Source organism: Pseudonaja textilis, chromosome 1, assembly GCF_049901715.1.
Source record: "Pseudonaja textilis isolate UNSWEBS1 chromosome 1, rPseTex1.2, whole genome shotgun sequence".
Lineage (NCBI taxonomy): Eukaryota > Metazoa > Chordata > Lepidosauria > Squamata > Elapidae > Pseudonaja > Pseudonaja textilis.
Window position 1 is genome coordinate 120,343,475 of NC_141990.1, and position 17,617 is coordinate 120,361,091.

Below are 17,617 nucleotides of genomic sequence, written 5' to 3' on the forward strand. Positions count from 1 at the left end.
TAGGTACTACATTAGGTCATAGCTTAGAACTGGAAAAGGGAATGATTTAAGATGAAAGGGGGAAGCTATAGACAGTCTACCTGGGTTTCTTTACAGGAACTGGGCAAATCATAGGCCAATTGAAAAGCTTTCCAACAATACGAACAATTTGACTATAGAACCAGCAACCGAGGGAGGTAATAGATTTTCATTCATTGTAAAGGTTCAAACAGAATTTAGTATCCATCTATGTGGTTATTTTAATTTGGATTCCTACTCTTAAATGGCTTGACTCAATAGTCTCTATGGTACCTTCTAACACTAGAAGCAAAACTTAACAGAACTATTTATACATAAACAAGTGATCTGAGTGTCTTGTAGCTTTAATTAATTGTTCTTGATAAAGCAATTATTGAAATAATTCTGTAGGGGTACATTTCACATTGCCTTCAAAACTCTCAGGCATAAGATAAACAGTCAAAACAACTATTCATTTTTCTAAGAATTGCATTACATGAAGGCCATCTGCAGATTCACTTTCTTTCTTAACACTTTACAAGTCTGGGGGAAAGATTTCTGTTTTTCAAAAGAAAGGAGACGAAAAACATTTTCAGTGCTCAAATGGGAATGCTTTATTTCTTTATTTAACTACCATGAGTAAAGTCTTGTGATTTTAAGCAATGTAGGGAAATCATGCAAAACACAGCTTCTGGAATTATTTCCAACCCCTTAATGAAAGCTCTGTTCCAGATTGCATGACCAGGAGAATGAAAAATAAAACACCCACATTATCCAAAATCTTTGCACAACTGCCTTTCCCATAAGTGTGTATTGGGAGATCTTATTTTCTTCAACTGGATCTAGAAAGTGATATGATTCAAATAATTTAACAACCGGTTCACCCAGGGTCAGGTTGGCTGTCATGGGAGGGGTGGCCCATCCCCGTCCTCCTGCTTCACCACATATGCGGGATGAACCTCCCACAATGGCCAACCTGACCCTGGGAAAACAGGTTGTTAAATTACATACATACACACCCGCTATCAAAGTGGATCCTGGGCACTGCGCTGCAATGGAGAAACGACCAATGGAGCAGCTGGCACAAGGGAAGGAGGAGGAGCAGAGAGAAGAAAGAAGGAAAGCAGCCTTCTCCTTCCCTCGCGCCGGCTGCTTCATTGCCCCTTTCACCATTGCAGCACAGCACCCAGGATACACCTTAATAGAGGGAGGGGTAATTTATCAACCTGAACCAGTGCGAACTGGATGAATCCCACCATTGAATCTAGCCCATTTTCAAAGCCAATCTTTTACCAGATTCTCCTGTAATAACCAAATCAGATAATATTTGGTTCTTAGAGCATTATCCTGAAGATAGAGGTCCCAAGCTCCCTTGAATAAAAAAGAATAAAAAGGCCTTCAGCTGAGAAATGTACTGGGATTTCTAAATCACAATCTGAGTTGCATTTTAATTAATCTCTCACTGCTGATTAAGTAAACCCAGAAATTCATGTGGTTGGTGACTCTGCAGCTACAGGCAGTAGTACTTGTTTATTATTAAAAGCTGGACAGTCATATAATTGAAAATGCAACCCAAATAAGGAATACCCCTAAGTAATAAGTAATGAGAAACTGAAATTTAGTTTCTTCTAAATGTTTTACTTGAAAAATATAAAAATATGGGGGGGAAAACTAAAATAAAAAAATAAAAAATAAAAGTCAGTTCTCTAGGGCTATATCAGATCATTTCCATGCACTGTTGATTTATAATTTGTATCTTCTGCTAGACTGATTTGCATGACCAGCAGCGGCTAGAAGTTGCATTGAAATGTGCCCATTACTTTAGTACACATGGTAGTAAATGTCATTACCATAACAATACATTAGCACTAAATGTATATTTTCAAATGACTAATTAATAAACCAATTTACAAAACAGTTGGCTGAAAAATAAAAAAACCTATGTTTTATATATTAAATTAGTAAACTATATTCACAGCCTATGACATGAATTAGAATTTACATTATGATGTTTTCTGAAGACTGTTCCGGGCAAATATTTTAGATGCTGCAAATTGATTGCAGTTGGTTATGTTAATTTGTCATAATGTTGCTAACTGTTAAAAATGTGTTGAACAACGTTAAGTTTCAGAAGTTAAAGAAAAAACGGCTCTCATTTAATTTTATTAGATCACATTAAATTGGCTGGAAATATGGACTTGGCAGTACTTTTAGCAATTTCCAAGACTGTCAAGGGTATTTCTTTATTAAAGACTCTGGTTCTGCACTCAGGACAGAATAGATTATAATAATCATAATTCAAACAAAGTATATATCAATAAGATCATATGGCTAACATAACCATCATGCTAAATCAAATCAAGATAAAATGGTTATAAAATCAATAAATAAAAATAAACCACTTGAACAACTCCAGAATTACAAGCTTGTTGAAATAGAGAGGGGAGGAGATACAAAAACCCTTGTTAAGCTGTTGGGATATCAATAAATTAGAAGTTTAATTTAATTTAATTTAACTTTACTTAATTTAATTTCTTGGAGGGGGAATGTCCCCAGAAAAAGTCTAGTTTACCAGCAATCACCATCAAAAGGCTTTGTTGTATACTACTATCACTAGTATATTGTAGAGCAGAGGAATTCAGAACACACTAATATAATTAGTAGTGTAAATCCGAGATTTAAAAAATTGCATTAGATTTGGAAATTGGATTAGAAAGTATATTATTCTGTAGAGCTGTGATCAGCATAAAATATTCATTCCATGAAAATAAGGCATTGACATAACAAGTGTTTTTGTTTAAAGGGAAATGTAGAGTGATGAAAAAAGAATAACATATAAACCTAACCTATTTTCTAAAGATATGGAGAATGTAGAATAAAGATATGGAGAATGTAGAGAATGTAAAGATATGGAGAATGTAGATTTTAAAGAATGGAAAATATGTGTGTGTGTGTGTGTGTGTGTGTGTGTTTTCTGAGGTTCTCGCGGGTATTTGTATGTGGATCTTTGGTTGTTCGGGTTTTCTCCCGCGTAAGATTCGAAGTTCGAATCTAATGCGCGAGAAAACCCGAACAACCAAAGATACACACACACACACACACACACACACACACACACACACACACACATACGTGTGTGTGTGTGTGTGTGTGTGTGTGTATACAAGAGAAGGAGGAGGAGCAGAGAGAAGAAAGAAGGAAAGCAGAGATAGAAAAATGCCCACACAGCATGAATAAACGAGATGACACCATCAGGCTTTTGATTGTGTCCGTCTGTGAGTCACTGTGGGGGCCTGACTCACAGATGGACACAATCAGAAGCCTGATGATGGCAGATGAGATTCTGCCGAAACGTTGCTACAACTTTAAAAGCACAACTACAATGACGTGGGAAAATACCGGAACAAAGCTGAATGCCATATATATTATATATACAGTATATATACAGTATATATACAATATAATATATATATATATATATATATATATATATATATATATATATATATATATTTGTTTTCTGAGGTTCTCGGGTATTTGTATGTGGATCTTGGTTGTTGGGTTTTCTCCTAGAGATTCAGTATCTAGGCAACGTTTCGATGAAGTCTCATTCATCATCATTGATGATGAATCACTGATGATCACTGATGATGAATGAGACTTCATCAAACGTTGCCTAGATACTTTGAATCTTACGCGAGAAAACCCAACAACCAAAGATCCATATATATATATATATATATATATATATCTTTATATTGCTTTTCCTCTCTGTCTGTCTCTCCTTTGTGTTTGTGCTGAGATTGCACACTTTCATGATAAGAATGACATTACTTTTTTTTTCTTCATGAAATAGATTTCACTTCTTTCATAACACTCACTTTAGATGAAAAGGACCTCAAGGAATGTCATTTCATGCTGAAGTCCTAACTTAAGAGTGAAGATTATCTCCTTATGTTTAGTTCTCAGTAGCAAAAAAGCACACCGCCATAAACTTTCAATGCTGTTTTGTCAATATATTTTACAAATCACAATGACTGCAAACACACTAAACCAAAACAAAGTAAATGTTATCATGACTTAGCATGGTGTCCGAGTTCCAAATTTTCTAGCAAATTAAATCTTAAATTCAATTTTCTCTGTCAAATTATGTAACCTTCCCCAAAACTAAAGCCAACTAAATACCTCCTATCATTACATAATTAATATAACAACAAATGAAATCATCAATATCAATCTCTCTCTTTCACAGTCTAATGACTAGAAATATTATATTGATGAATGATCTAGTTAAGTGATGGCACTCATTATAGTAAGCACTCTTGAAAAATCCTCAGATTTTACATTGCTTTCAACATTTGCAATGACATTTAATTTTGAATATTTGTTACAGGTAATCTATATTAGAATTGCTCAGATGCTGAAAACAGTACATTTGGGGTTTTGGTATAGTTAGATCATACATTGTTCCATTAATATCTGATTACCACATACAAAATAAGGTAGGGTTTTTCCCCCTCATTGCAGCCTTCACTATTTGACCAGTGATTTAAAAAGAAAAGAAAAAAGAAAAGCCCAGTTTTGCACTTGCCACCAACTGGTAAAAATATTAGTATCCTGATAAACACATTTTCTAACATTTTATTCCCCAAAATACATTTTCTCCAAGCTATTTTATACCTTGCTTTCACTAATGTACTCTCTTTTGCCAACACAATTCATTTTTGTAGAAGGAATTGCAATGGCAATTCTAAAAAGAGTTCATTTCTGAATTGATTCAGTGAGTACAAATAAAGTAAATAATGACTTAAATCTATACTAAATCATTTTTCCCATTCCTAGCCTTATCAATATAAAAAACACAGATAAAGGACAAATATTGTCCTTTGCAAGTGACAATATTTTTTTACTCTAAGATATCTAGAATATTTAAGAAGTACAGTGGCTCAATGGCTTAATGACACTGGATTGGTTTCTGGTCTGGTACTTTGAGTCTAGCACTGCATGGCCAGGTGGACTCCTGTCACTCACCCCAGATTTTGTCCACCTAACAGTTTGAAAGCATGTTCTATGTAAGTAGATAGATGAGTACCACATTGGTGGGAAAATGAATTGGTGCTCTGTGCAGGCAGTCAGATTCCTGATGGCTCTGAACCTTCTCAGGTGCAATGCCCATTTGTGAGGCAGCTCCAGGAAGGGAGGGAGACTTGGATGATAAAGCAGGAAGAGCCCACTCTTCTTTCTCTCTAGTGTGAAGTCAGTTTGTCCTTCTGTGGTGCACCTTTGGGAAGCATGCAAGGATGTCCTACAACAGGGTTGGTATCTTGCCAAGCTAAGTTACTACTCTGAGATTGCATTGTGGTCTCCTGGCTACTGCAACATAACCATACTCTTAATCTAGAACATAAATAATAGATAATAATCTACCTATGCTGGCTGGGGAATTCTGAGAGTTGAATACAGCACATCTTCAAACTGCCCAGATTGATAAACACTGAGATATATGATAGCTTAAGCTCCATGATGTGGCAGATTTGCCTAGTTTTTGAAGACAGCATACTACTATTTTAATATAATATTTCCAAGTTTTTCAAAAAGGCAAGAGTAGCCTGGCTGATTTTGCTAGACGCTCATTTCCTGCCTTCCTCTTTATTTTGTCCCTGCATAAAAGTATTATTTGACATGCGATCATCTCTATGGAGAAGCATTGCTTGTTAGATTGAACAGGTGAAGCTCCAAGTGTTTTAAAGTTCAATTTTGAAGGCATTCACCTGGGTCTTTGTTATTTCTGCTCCTGACATTCAAACTAAGTCAAAAAGATCATAGATCCATTACTGCTTCATCTGTCTTTCAGGATTTGAAGGCACTTACTGTGAAATTGATAATAATGAATGCATCTCCAACCCATGTAGGAATCAAGGTCACTGTGTGGATGGGATAAACAGTTATAGGTAAGGAAGAATCAGTGTAAGACTTGGCTTGGGGACTGTTTTAGAGGAAGATGATGTATTTAGTGGCACAGATTTGAATCATTTGTGGGAGAAGCCATTGCTTAACGTTCCTCCAATTTCTGGGCAATAATTAAAATCTATGCAATCAGCAAACCATGTATTTTGCCAAAAAAGTTGTTTAAATTGTCCAGACTGTTTATTTTAAGTGATAGAATATACACAAAAAGGAACAAAATCTTGCATTTTTCTTTCTTTTTGTTACTACTTCTGCTAAAGATTCTTTGCAGTTCACTAAATGCCATCCTTCTATCCAGGTGCTTTTGCAGAGATGGCTTTTTTGGGATACTGTGTGAAGGGGAGATTAATGAGTGCCTATCAAGACCCTGTGCAAATGGCGGAACATGCATAGATCTTATAAACAGGTTTGTGACTGGAATCAAGTTTTGTCCTTTCACTTTGCTGATATAGCATGTCAAGTAGTATTATAGAAAGTAGGCAGCCTATATTTTTTGTAACAGCATAGAGCAAGAAATTACAGCTTGTTTCTTAGGGTTTGTAGTGAACGAATAACAGAAGAGTTAATATATAGTTAGAGTAATACAATCATAGAATTATTATAGAATAATTCCATTATCATTCATAAGCTATGAGCTCGAGGCTCATGATTTAATTAGGGAAATCATCGGAACCCTGATGGGCCATCATTCTGATGCAGTATAGGTGTGAGGATAAAAACAAAGCAAAGTTGTTGCTTTCATATCTTTTAGGTACTGAACAGTGGATTTCATCAGCTCATTAATATTTCTACTTATCAGGACTCTTTAATGTTGCAAAATGACTGCTTTGACTCTTATTCACCACTCTTAATTTCAATCACATCACCAGCCACAAATTTTAACTAGTGACATGATATAGCTCTGTACTGAGCATCCAACATAATTAAAATGTGGTTTGTTAATACAATATACACTGAATTCTCTATTATTTTTAATTCTGTATGATTAGGATAAGATGAAGTCCCTTAAAAATGGGTGCCAAACAACCACTTACAGATATTGGAGGATGGGGGAGGCAGGGTATAATGCAGGGGTGTGTCAAACTCAATTTCATTGAGGGTCCCATCAGAGATGTGTTTGACCTCAGAGGTTGGGCATGGCGATGTTGGACGTGAGACAGGATCGCACCTCCGCATACATGGTTTTTAAAATGGTTTATAAAAATAGAGAGACGTAAATTTCTGTGATTTTGTTTTTTTAATATATACTTGATCTATTTGATCACCCTATGAAAGAGAAACCACATCAAGAAACTAACTCCAAAGGACCAGACTAGAACTACAAATTATTGACATAGGCTATAGTAGCAGAATCTTGCAAGCCTGAAAGGTAAAATATTTTACTTTTCCTCCCTTTAATAACCTTCTGAGTCAAGGACTCCTGCAGCACTCTGGCAGCCAAAGGGGGGCTCACATGTGCCCCCCTGCACCCCATTCTGGGCCTGGACCACCCCTGCAGCCCTCAGCAACAAAAGCGCACCCCCCCCATGTCTCTGTGCCCCATGCTGGGCCTGGACAGCCTCCTGCAGCACTCTGGCAGCCAAAATGCTCCTCCCCTGGGAACAGAAAATGGACTAAAATCTATCCATATTACCTCTTCCTAGTGTTCAAGTGTGATTTGGTCAATCAATTCCTTGTTGCTCTTCCTTTTGGGATTTCTTGGATTTTTTCCAGCTTCTAGATTTTCCTCTTCTCAGAAGCTGAGGGGAGATGAGACAGAACAAAGTGCTTTTTTTTTCCTTTGGCCTGGCTGAGAATAGGGCTGGCTTTATGAATGCTGGATGATATCACAACTGGCAGCAAAACTTCAGTATAAATGCTACTTGTAGTGGGCCATCTCTTGATTTGCCCTGCCTATCACTGTGGCATTTTTTAACACTGTGCCAGCCTGGTTCTGCTACCTCTGCTAATTAATTAACATGGATTACTGCCAAATCTGCCACACCTGCATTCTATCAAGGATGAGGTTGTCCTTTCTCTAGAAAGGCCAAGCTTGGTGTTCAGTTATATCATCTCACAAAACTCAGTCATCAAAGGCATAAAGCTCACCTACCTGCAAAGCCAATGAGTGGTTATTCTTCCAACTCCTTCTCAAAAAAGGCCAAATCTACCAATGGGCCCTTTCCTAGCCTGGTATCCTACTTTCTGCATGGATTTAGCATAACTTTGGCTGTTTGCCCAACATTTGGCAGGATATTTGGAGGCCTTTCCCTCAATTTGGCTATCTCTCCCTTCACAGATATACTGGAAGAATATTTCAGTATTTTTTCCCAAAATATATATCAAACATTTAACTATAAAGTATGCATATAGTACACTTTAACTTACCCAAAATAAGCCACCTTCCATTTGCTCATACACATAGACATTGGAGTACTTAATTGTGAAATAATTTGCAGAAGAGCAAAACCAAAGCAATACCATATTCTGAGCTGTGGGTCAGATCAGTTTATCAGTCAGATAAATCATATCAGTTTACTGAAATATCTAGGAATTTCTGAGAGCCACTGCATTCCTGCATCCGAGTAGAAGTAAGTTGAACATGTGGCAAATACTGTGAATTTGCTGATTTTGTCATCCTCTGAAATCTTCCTTTTCTCTAACATGATAGGTTCCTTTGCAACTGCCCCATTGGCTTCTATGGGGCATTCTGTGAAGTGGATATAAATGAGTGTGAAATGGTTCCTTGTTTGCATGGAGGAAGTTGCTTCAACAAGCCTGGAGGCTACCAGTGCGTTTGTGATTCTGGTTTCACAGGTTAGCACATTTTAAAAATGTACTTTGTAGACATAAACCAAATCCCATTATAATAACATGAGTGTTTGATCATAAAGTCATTGTTTCATCTTGGATAAGCAAAAAGGTCACTTACTTTTTGAAATATAGATCAATAATTATCGTGGTGATTCCTAAATCTGCATCTTTGTTAAGCACCTCTGGACCTTACAGTACTTACTGCATTTCTGATTTATTGGTTCTTTACCAATCCAGGTACTTAGTTGAATTATATTAAAAGAGAGGTTCCATAGACCAGAGCAAAAATCAATATTTTGTGAATTCAGCTAAGAAAAAATAATTACTGGTGCAACTGTGATGTTTTACAAAAACCTACATATCACAACTCCTTTTTCAGTTGTGCCAGTTTATATCACAGTAGGAATGCTTAATGAATCAACATAAATCCTGACATATGTGAAAGAAAAAACAAACAAATCAGACTTTGGCACAATAAAATTGATTTACGTTCACATTTCTCATTATCGAACATTTGACTTTCCTAAAATGTAATGTTGAAAACTTTCCTCACGTAGGGATTTGTAAACTTAAATATTTATGCATCATTTACTGAGAGAAGCTGTACTAAAATCTCAGAATCTTTTTACTAGTACGTAAATATTCATCATATGTTATTCATATATAATGGATTATTTGCATTCAAAAACTCTAGCACTGCATGCAATAACAGTGCAAGAAGCACCCTGCAACTGGTCTCTCATTTGGGGGCAGCATGGGGCAGCATGTCCAGTTGCAACTCTGTTCTATGAATTGCACTGGGTACTCCTGGTGTGCAATTCAAGATGCTTTTTGTTCACTTGTGAAGGCTTCCATGGCATGGAGTTGGGTTGTAAGAGCCGTGGTGGTACAGTGGTTAGAGTGCAGTACTGCAGGCTACTTCTGCTGACTGCCAGCTGACTGCAATTTGGCAGTTGAAATCTCACCAGGCCCAAGGTTGAGTCAGCCTTTCATCCTTCTAAGGTTGGTAAAATGAGGATCCAGATTGTTGGGGAGCAATATGCTGACTCTGTAAACTGCTTACAGAGGGCTGTAAAGCACTGTGAAGTGGTATACCATATAAGTCCAAGTGTTATTGCTATTATTTGTGGGACTGCCTCTTCTCAATTCTTTCGAACTATCCTGTTAAGTCTGGCAGGAGAGGCCTGTTGCAATGTCCCAATGATTAAAGAATGTCATCTTGTGGGAACCAGAATTTTTTTGTTATGGTGCCTGTTTTATGGGACTCCATACAACTACTGGAATGGGAAAACTTACCGCAGCCAATTCACCATGGCTGTGGGAAAACTCGCTACAGCAGACTTGCCACGGGACAATCTAAGTGTTCAATTTAATTATTTAATTTTTAAAATATTTTAATTTTTGTCAGTTACATTTCCTTTTGGCCCTCTTGCATCCTTTCTGTAATGTTTCTATTCCATCATTTCTTTGATTTTAGTGTAGACAAGCATATACACACATGTGTACATACATATGCTACACACACACATATATATTTATGATTCGGCACTTTGCAATGTTTCCCTTCACTCATTTCCTTACCTTATCTAAGAAAAAAGAATGCTGGGCAAAGTTCTGCTTTATTTTGACTTCTTTATGGGAATACAGACCTTCTCATAGATCTCATACCAAGTCAATATTTTCCTGTGTGTGCAACAACAAAAAATAGAAGAACCAGGCATCCCTTTGGCAAGGGCAGCAAAAATGGCCAGGGAAGGTCAGAGCTTACTACAGAGAGCAGTCCTGGAGCCCAGCTGATTGACAATTATGAAGGCATTGCCAGTCTCCATGGGGAAGTCTAGAATGGAAGATCTTCTGTTGCAATGCTATGGAATTACTGATAACGTTGATGAAATGGTGGCTCCCTTCTGAGTAGCCGTGCTTGTCAAATAGAAGTGTGACATCCTTGTAGCACGTTGGCCATTTTATCCTCACTCCTCCCTTTGTCCTCATTTCTTTTTATTTTTTAATCTAATTCCAGCTTAGATGCAGAACAGGAGGATGACAGATTGTTCCATGTTATACAACACTGACGACTAAAATGAACAGCTGATGTGACAACTAGCAATCCTGATTTTGCCTCCTGAATGTAGCAGTTTATTTGACACAATTATTGGGCTGTTGAACACATCTGAGCAGCTGCATTTAGCTCATTGGGCCTATTTAGGCAGGTCTATTTGCATAAGTATTAAAAATTAAACTTAGGGTTGTAGCATTATTTTAGTGAGCTTGTATCGTATTCATGTTTTGGTCTGTTAGCCATTCCTTTTGATAAGATTCCTTGCTAAAAGCCATTGATGTTGTTATTGAATTTTAGTTTATACTGCTTGGCACAAATTATGATAAGCAAAATGGTCTTATTTGCCAATCCAGAGAGTGTGATGAAGGGAAGCTATTTCAAGGACCATGTAAGCTACCAGACTGTGAACAAAGGGGGGAGTGTCACAATTCCCATCAATTAATAGGTTGATGCTCAGTGTTGGATTTATTGACAGCTTGAAAATTTGAGAAGCATTTTTTTTTTTAGAAATGTACTATATACTATGATGCATGACTACTTTCTCTGTTGTATTGGTTTTATGTCACCTAATTCATAAGAAACGAAAACATATTGTTTGCAAGGGTGCCAACCTTCTCTGCTTAGGATAATGAAAAAAACAATTTAAAAAGTCAATATGTCAGCAGTTTAAAGGGACTGGATTTATGAGGATATAACCAAGCAATATATTTAGCTGATTAAAAAGGAAATATATGCTCAGCTAGTTATTTCTTTCATATATATGTGCATGTATACATCTATACATATTTTGCCTAAGGGGCCTTACTCAAAGAAGACAAAAAAGAGTGCCTGAGGTTGGTCTTAAAACCCAAGTAGAATCATTTGTACCAATAAAGGAGAATATCTGTAGCTAAGGGTTGAAATGAGGGATTCTTCTGAAATGAGCCCAGAAAACACCAAGGATCCCTCAGAAAACTGTGTATGCAAACAGTATTTTAAATCATCTACCAGTTTCTATCAGTTTCAGCTTTTAAATATTTTAAATATTAAAATCAGCACTGCCAAGTACACAAATTTCTCTTCGTTGACATTTTTTTTCTTAGTTCCTTTAATTTCATGACAAAGAATTTATTTTAAAAGATGGAAATTATTTCAAAGAAAGTTTAAGATTTTGTGCCTTTGGCCCCGTGCCAATTCCGTTGGTAATGGACACACCAACAGAAAGGTTTCTCCTTGAAGGCCTTAATGGCTAGAGACATTCAAAATGAGAAAAAGCTCTCCAATTGCTGTGCCTTTTGATATTTCTGGCTTTAAAAGTTGATACTATATTTTTTATGTTTGGTAAGTTGGCAAGCAGTGTAAATCTGTCAAGAGAGCAATAATTTGATCCTTGAACCTTGCACAGATGGCTACTTACTTGATGCATTTCTTTCTTTTTAAGGGTATTTTTAAGGGTAGCTTCCTATAAAGTCTATTCCACAGTAAAAAAAAAAAAACACCTAGGTGTTCTGTCTCACTTTTCTTCATTCCCAAAAGATGAAAAAATACAAACTCACACAAACACAGGCAGGCAAGCTGGCTTGGATTTCACAGAGTTAATTCTTTGGAACTGATAATATCCTTGGCATTCCAACACCCTCTGCCTGCCAAGTCCAAACTGATAACAAATAAAAATCTACTCACAGAAAATTACAAGGCAGTCCACAAAAATCATTCACGAAGAAAATCTGAAGTAAGATTAAACTTTGTCCCGTACAAAGTTCCAGCCGAAAACACACCCACTTTTATCCCCTGTGGGGTGTGGCTCAATGACTCAGCTCACTCTCTGACCCTCCCACGCCTCCTACGTTGCTGCTCACGTTTCTCCCTACGACGCTGCTTAGGATCAAGCCAACACTCTTCCTCTTTACTCCCTGTCAGGGGCTGCTCCGATGTGCCTTCCTCCTGATTAATCTCAGGCTGTTCCTCTCAGTTGTCTGATGAAACCTGAGGCATTATCAGGGAGGAAGGCATTGCCAGAGAGGAAGGTCCTGGGGAGGAAGGCATTCCCAGTTCCTCCTCCTCATCTTCCAGGTCTTCTTTCTCTGACAGCATAGGCTTGGGAATCGGGGCCACAACACTATCCCCCACCGCAGGGCCCTTCCCTCGAGTCTGATGGTCAGGATGTGGTCGCAAGGGGAAATGGTCATGGAACATCTGTATAAGGTCCAGGGTGTGGATCGTGGAAGCATCCACCCAGGAGAGGGCCTCCGGGTCATCCCCCCACCTCTTGATCAAATACTGGAACCGCCCTTTCAGCCAGCGAGAATCCCTAATGCTGGACACCTTGCCTTCTACTGCGCCATCTTCCCTGGGCACAGGTGGTGGATCAACAGCTCTGGGACATCAGAGATAACATGAAGGAGCGTCAGGGACCAAAAGAAAATGGTGGAAGACTGGATGAATTCGCATGGAGTGCGGTAGAGTCAGTCGATAGACTACGGGGTTGATGACCGCCTCGATGGGAAATGGGCTGATGAACCAATGGTCCAGCTTCTTTATCAGGCGGTCGACCTGAAGATGTTTTGTGGATAACCACACACGGTCTCCTACAGCCAGTGGAGGCGTTGTCCGTTGAGAGCAATCTGTGAACCGCTTGTAATCTTCCTTGGCCTGTATCAATTGCTGCTGAACTAATTGCTGAACTGAGTGACGTTCCGAAAGGAATTCCTGGGTCTCAGTAACAGGGGAATCTAATAGCATCAAAGGGAAAAACCATGGATGGTACCCCACATTAGCATAAAATTGGGTGTCACTTGGGTGGAGGTGTGCTGGGAGTTGTTGAATGCAAACTCTGCCAGAGGGAAATAATCAGCCCAGTTGTTCTGCCGTTGGTTTACAAAACAACGCAAGTATTGCTCGAGAATGCCAATGATCTTCTCCTTGCCCCCATCAGTCTCTGGATGGTGCGCTGATGACAAGCACACCTGCACCTGTAATGCAGTCATCAGGCTTTTCCAAATTTGGGCTGTAAATTGTACACCGCGGTCAGAAACTACCCTGTCTGGCAGACCATGGAGACAAAAAACATGCTGCAAGAAAAAACGGGCAGTTGTATGGACCGTTGGCAATTTACGACATGGAATGAATTGGGCCATTTTTGTCAACATGTCAACCACCACCAGCACAGTTGTAACTCCAGAGGACAGCGGTAAATGAGTCAAGAAGTCCATGGAAATTGCTCCCCATGGTTTTTCTGGAGTCGGCAGAGGTTGGAGGAGACCAGGAGGCGCACCCGTCGTGGTTTTTGCTTGCCTGCACGGTACACAGGAAGTGACATAGGCATGGACATCATGCCATACTTGAGGCCACCAAAAAGTCCGCGTTACAAGATGGAGAATCTTAAAAAACCCAAAATGGCAGGCTGCAGGGTTGTCATGACAATGAGTCATAATAAGGGCTCGAAGTGGCCCCATGCATACATACAACCGGCCCCGATGCTTGAGTAAACCCTCCTCCAAAGTCCATGAAGATTCGGGTCCAATCTCCCCCATCCTCTGCTATGTCCAAGCATCTAGGCACTGCGCTTCTCACACCGGAGTCCACATGTCCACCAATTCTTGGACTGCAGCCAAGGATTCTGCTGGCAGCACCGTCCACAGAGAAGGGGGTCCTCAGGGCAAAGGTACTCGGGTTTTCAGGACAGGGCATCCACCCTCCGATTGTGACCACTGGGGATATAGGTCACAGAAAAGTTGAACTGGGCAAAAACCAACGACCCACTGGATCTGCTGCTGGTTCACCTTTCTTGCCGTTGACAAATGTTCTAAATTCCGATGGTCTGTCCGGACCTCCACCTTGTGTCAGGCCCCCTCGAGATGATGTCGCCAAGCCTCTAATGCAGCCTTGATAGCCAGCAACTCTTTTTGCCAGATGGTGTAATTGCATTCGGAAGGAGTGAGTTTCCGGGAATAATAAGCGCAGGGAAAAAGAGTGGTGCTATCCACTGGGGCTTGCAACAACACCGCCCCAATAGCCACATTGGACTCATCCGTCTCCACCACAAAAGGACGATGTGGATCAGGGTGCCTTAGGACGGGTTCTGCGACGAAAGCATTCTTGAGGGACTCAAAAGCCTGTTGCTGTGGGGGGAGGGGGCACTGGAATGGGACCTTCTTTTGAAGGAGCTGGGTTATTGGATCCGTCAGTTTGGCAAAACCCAGGATGAAGGTCCAGTAATAGTTAGCAAACCCCAATAGGCATTGAACATCCTTCACACCATGAGGGGGTTCCCAACTACATAAAGCCTCTACCTTACATGGGTTCATGGCGATGCCTTTGGGAGAGATGATGTGCCCAAGGAACTCAATGGAAGTCTGGAAGAAGAAACAATTCTCCAGCTTCACATAAAGTTGGTGCTTCCGAAGGCATTGCAAGACCAGACGAACGTGTTGAATGTGGCTGTCCCTGGACCCGGAATAGATCAGAATATCGCCCAGGTACACCACCACAAACCAATCTAACATATCCCGAAACACGTCATTCATCAGGTGCTGGAAGACTGCGGAGGCATTGGTCAACCCAAACGGCATCACAGTGTACTCAAAATGGCCATATCGGGTGCCAAATGCCGTCTTCCATTCATCTCCCTCTCGCATCCGCACCAGGTTGTAGGCCCCTCGAAGATCGAGCTTGGTGAAGATAGTGGCCTCCCGCAACCTCTCCAACAACTCCGGAATGAGCGGCAAGGGGTAGCTATTCGGCACTGTGATGGCGTTTAGCCAGCGGTAATCACAGCACAAGCGTAAGTCTCCTGTCTTCTTCTTGACAAAGAGGACTGGGGCTGAGAGAGGGGACAACGAAGGCCCGATGAACCCCTGGGCCAAGTTTTTGTCCAAAAAGTCCCGTAGTGCCACCAGCTCAGGCTCGGACATGGAGTACAAACGTCCCTTTGGCAGTGGTACATTGGGCAGAAGGTCCACTGGGCAATCATAGAGCCAATGCAGGGGTAACTGGTCCGCCTCCTTCTCACTGAACACATCCATGAAGTCCGTCAGTTCAGGAGTTATGGAGACGGCAGAGGTGGTGATGTCCTGGCCAGCACAGGTGTGGCGGAAATGGTCCAAGCACTGCAGACTGAGAAAAAAATGGCGTTCCACGACCATGCCACCTGAGGATCATGAATCCTAAGCCAAGCCATGCCGAGGACTAATGGGAAATGGAGGTCTGCAGTGACATAAAAGCAGATCACCTCCTCATGTTCTCCAATGACTAGGCGCAAAGGCTGGGTGGCAAATTTAATGGGTCCTGCAATAAGTTCCCGCCCATCAATAGTCTCAACCCTCACTGGAACAAGGGGACATCAAAATGGGCCGCAAAGGCCCGGTCTATAAAGTTAGTCATGGCCCCTGAGTCCACCAGCGCATTTGATGGAATCCCTTCCAACTGGTTAGCCAAGAAAACCCAAGTGTCCAAAATCAGATGCTGGGTGGGTCCAGAGTCAACCTCCACTAATTCAGGCAGGTGTTTGATATGTGCCCAGCCTGGGGTTTCCCCTAAGTCAGGCCTGCCCTGTTTCCCGACTGATCACGCCAAGATTCAGGCACAGGCTTGAGCGACGCACCTCGCTTTAGAGGACAAAAATTAGTGACATGTCCTGCCCCCCCATACAAGCACAACCCCCTTGGCATCTCCGTGTTCACTCCTGGGCTGTCAGGCAACCGCTCCTAACTCCATTGGCTCCTCGGCCATTGCCACAACACGTTGGGTGACCCGGGGCGCTGTTAGCACAGGGCGCTGCGGTACAGATGCAGGTGGCTGCTCCTGAATAGTACGGCGGTTCTTTCACTGTTGGAGATGTGCATCGATGCGCAAGCATTGCATGACCAGAGCGTCGAGGGTCGGGGCCAGTTCCACTCGAACTAACTCATCCTGCAGCTCATCTGACAGGCCATCCTGGAAGGCGTCCATTAACGCTGCGTCATTCCAGTTGGAGTCCAGGCACAAAAGCCAAAATTCAGAAATAAACTCTTGCAGGGGGCCCCTCCCTTGGCGAAGGTCCTTAAGGCATCTGGCTGCCATCTGCACTCACATGGGGTCTTCATAGATGTGGCGCATGTGTTGCCAAAAACCCTGGTAATTAGTTAATAACGGGCTGTTCTTGAACAACAAAGGTGTGGCCCATCTGGTGGCTGAGCCGGAAAGGAGGCTTATCACAAACCCCACCTGAGCCCGGTCATCTGTGAAATCCTTTGGCCTCATAGCCATAAATAACTGGCACTGTCCCATGAAAGCTGGGAACATCTCAGGCTGCCCAGAAAACTTATCTGGCACAGCCTCCGGGCATTTCCGATGAGGAGAGGGAGGAGGAGCTGCATGAGCCTGCAGCAAAGCAACTTGGGCTGTTAATTGAGCCACTTGCTGTTGTAGAGTTTGATTTTCATCTTGCAGCTGTTGTTGAAGCTGCTGCTGCTGGTCCATCTTAGGTAAAAGGTACAGGAGGTACGGGACAAAAATGTTCTGTCTCACTTTTCTTCTTTCCCAAAAGATGAAAGAATACAAACTCACACAAACACAGGCAGGCAAGCTGGCTTGGACTTCACAGAGTTAATTCTTTGGAACTGATAATATCCTTAGCATTCCAACACCCTCTGCCTTCCAAGTTCAAACTGATAACAAATAAAAATCTACTCACAGAAAATTACAAGGCAGTCCACAAAAATCATTCACGAAGAAAATCTGAAGTAAGATTAAACTTTGTCCCGTACAAAGTTCCAGCCAAAAACACACCCACTTTTATCCCCTGTGGGGTGTGGCTCAATGACTCAGCTCACTCTCTGACCC

General features: G+C 40.9%; 1 protein-coding gene across 1 annotated transcript in view; it reads left to right on the forward strand.

Moving 5' to 3' along the window:
- Positions 1 to 7,100: 7,100 nt before the first annotated feature.
- LOC148127789 (uncharacterized) overlaps positions 7,101 to 17,617 on the forward strand; it is a 107,635-nt gene continuing 97,118 nt past the window's right edge. The window contains exons 1-2 of the mRNA XM_087920954.1: positions 7,101 to 7,177; positions 8,615 to 8,760. Coding sequence (XP_087777080.1) covers positions 7,101 to 7,177; positions 8,615 to 8,760 — 223 coding nt within the window. The remainder of the gene's footprint in view (positions 7,178 to 8,614; positions 8,761 to 17,617) is intronic.